The sequence below is a fragment of the Chlorocebus sabaeus genome, chromosome 1 (assembly GCF_047675955.1).
Source record: "Chlorocebus sabaeus isolate Y175 chromosome 1, mChlSab1.0.hap1, whole genome shotgun sequence".
NCBI lineage: Eukaryota > Metazoa > Chordata > Mammalia > Primates > Cercopithecidae > Chlorocebus > Chlorocebus sabaeus.
The window spans coordinates 15419716-15422058 of record NC_132904.1 but is presented as its reverse complement, the minus strand read 5'-3'; the positions used below and the strand labels follow the sequence as shown (position 1 = coordinate 15422058).

General features: G+C 51.9%; 1 protein-coding gene across 1 annotated transcript; it reads left to right on the top strand.

The window, feature by feature from the left end:
* The first annotated feature begins 377 nt into the window (after window positions 1-377).
* Window positions 378-2042, top strand: SELENOH (selenoprotein H). Its single transcript, XM_007998159.3, has 4 exons — window positions 378-744; window positions 834-979; window positions 1123-1253; window positions 1867-2042. The coding sequence occupies exons 1-3, from the start codon at window positions 623-625 to the stop codon at window positions 1221-1223; spliced, it is 369 nt and encodes a 122-aa protein (XP_007996350.2). The 5' UTR covers window positions 378-622; the 3' UTR covers window positions 1224-1253; window positions 1867-2042.
* The last annotated feature ends 301 nt before the right edge of the window (window positions 2043-2343 follow it).

Sequence of the window (2343 nt, the reverse complement as noted above, 5' to 3'; positions counted from 1 at the left end):
TTGCGCCTTTGTGTGTTCCTGTATTAGAAAAGCCTGGCAACTGCAGAGGAATTGCCCATCTTGACGTCAAAGGTCATCCTATTCGGTTTTACCAAAGGCCGGGCATTGATCCCCAGGATTGGCAAGAGTTGCAGAAGGCTAGTTTCCATAAGCCTAGAATAGGGGCCACTGTTGTTAGGTGGTGGGTTTAGTTTGGGATTGGTTCGCAGTTGCCAGGGAGGAGAGTTTGGCGACGGATCGTTGCACACAACATGTAGCATGACGCAAAGGTACAGAAAAGACGGCGTGAAGCGAGGCTTGCAATAGGACCCTTGTCTCCGCCCCTTCCTGCTGTGTTCACCATCCCAGCGTCCCCTGTCTCGTCGACCCGAAGCGATGGGTGGTTCCGTCAGGCGCTTCCCGCACCTCCCCTCTCCCTGCTTGCAAAGTGGTTGTGCCCCAAGGTCCGCCTCCAGGCCACGTGGGCGCTGCGGACCACGCTTTCCGTTCCTTGGGGAGAGGTTTCCGCTGTAGGAGGGTAGCTTCCGGGCTGCGGTCTTCGCTGCCCACTTCCAGCTCAGTGGTCGCGTCTTTGCACCCCACCCACCAGGCCCGCTGCATTCTCGGCTAGGCTCTAGGCGCCATGGCTCCCCGCGGTAGGAAGCGGAAGGCTGAGGCCGCGATGGTCGCCGCAGCCGAGAAGCGAGAGAAGCTGGCAAACAGCGGGGAGGGAATGGAGGAGGCAACCGTTGTTATCGAGCATTGGTGAGGGGCCTGGAGAGTAACCGGGGAGAGGGAATAGTGGCGCGGCGAGGCCAGGGGCCCCCGTCTCTAACCTCCCCTTCTTTCCCTAGCACGAGCTGACGCGTCTATGGGCGCAACGCCGCGGCCCTGAGTCAGGCGCTGCGCCTGGAGGCCCCAGAGCTTCCAGTAAAGGTGAACCCGACCAAGCCCCGGAGGGGCAGCTTCGAAGTGACGCTGCTGCGCCCGGACGGCAGCAGTAAGTGGGGACGTGGGTGTGGGGTAGAGGGGCGGAGGAGAGAGGAAGCGCTATTCTCAGAAACCGCGGCAGTCTCATGACTTCAGAGACGTGCCGGTGGGTTCCGAAGTATTGTAACTTCGCTTCATTGTGTCCTTTCGCAGGTGCGGAGCTCTGGACTGGGATTAAGAAGGGGCCCCCACGCAAACTCAAATTCCCTGAGCCTCAGGAGGTGGTGGAAGAGTTGAAGAAGTACCTGTCGTAGGGAGATTTGGGTAGAAGTCCTCATGCTGAGGTTTGAAATGGGAAGTTGGGGGCGCGGCCGCTGTTGAGGAAGAAAAGGGATTAATCTTGGTGTGGCTACAAGTACCCACCTGGCATGGGTAGCTCACGCCTGCAGTCCCAGCACTCTGGGAGGTCGAGGCAGGAGTGAATGGCCAACATAGGGAGACCCCATTTATTTGAGGGAAAAAAAAAAAAGACACAATATTGTTTTCTATCTAGTGTGCCCTAATTGCAATTTATGTCCTTTGGAAGACTGTAGTTGACTGTTGCCCTGGGGGTATGGACAAGTTTTCCATTTGGAAGTTTATTTCATGTTACTTCATTTATGTTTATCCCTACACTCTTCTGTTTGGTTCTAGAGTGTTCTGTTACTCTCCCCTGTGTTAACACTGCACTACAATACCATCACATTTGGTTCCAAGGATTTTGACCTTGTCTTTGTCCCTAGTGCTTCATACAGTGTTTTGGCATGTTCTGCACTTACGTTGAGTGAGATTTGGAGGAAGGATGCAATCCTTGAGCTCCAGGGTTTGTGAGTTCAAGGGTTGGAGAACGTGTCTTCCTCAGTCCTTATCATTGCCTGGATCCTTTCTCTAACCTTATTTCCCTTCTCATTTTTGCAGCTTTGTGTCCCTGGTGATGTTGGAACATTAATGATGGAACATGGCCAAACTTCAGTCATGTGCCTGAAGCCATGGTTTCTTCCCCGCCAGAAATGAAGGTTCAGTTGTGAGGCAACCCTCTAGTAAGGCATTGCAAAAGTTACTGGATTTGGTTTAATAAAAGTTGAAATAAAGTATTTGAGTAATAGAGTAAAACTTAATCTTAAGGGATGGACAAAGCCAGCCTTGTGGAGTTGGTAGTCCTTGTGTTTTTCATAGCCCAAGATAGCCATATGACCTGGAACTTTAAAAAAAAAAAAATTTTTTTTTAAGAGCCAGAGTCTCACTTCGTTACCCACACTGGAGTATAGTGGTACTCTCTGCAACCTCTGTCTCCCAGGTTCAAGTGATTCTCCTGTCTCAGTCTCCTGAGTAGCTGGGATCACAGGTGCACAGCACCACGCCTGGCTAATATCTATTTTATTTTATTTTTAGGAA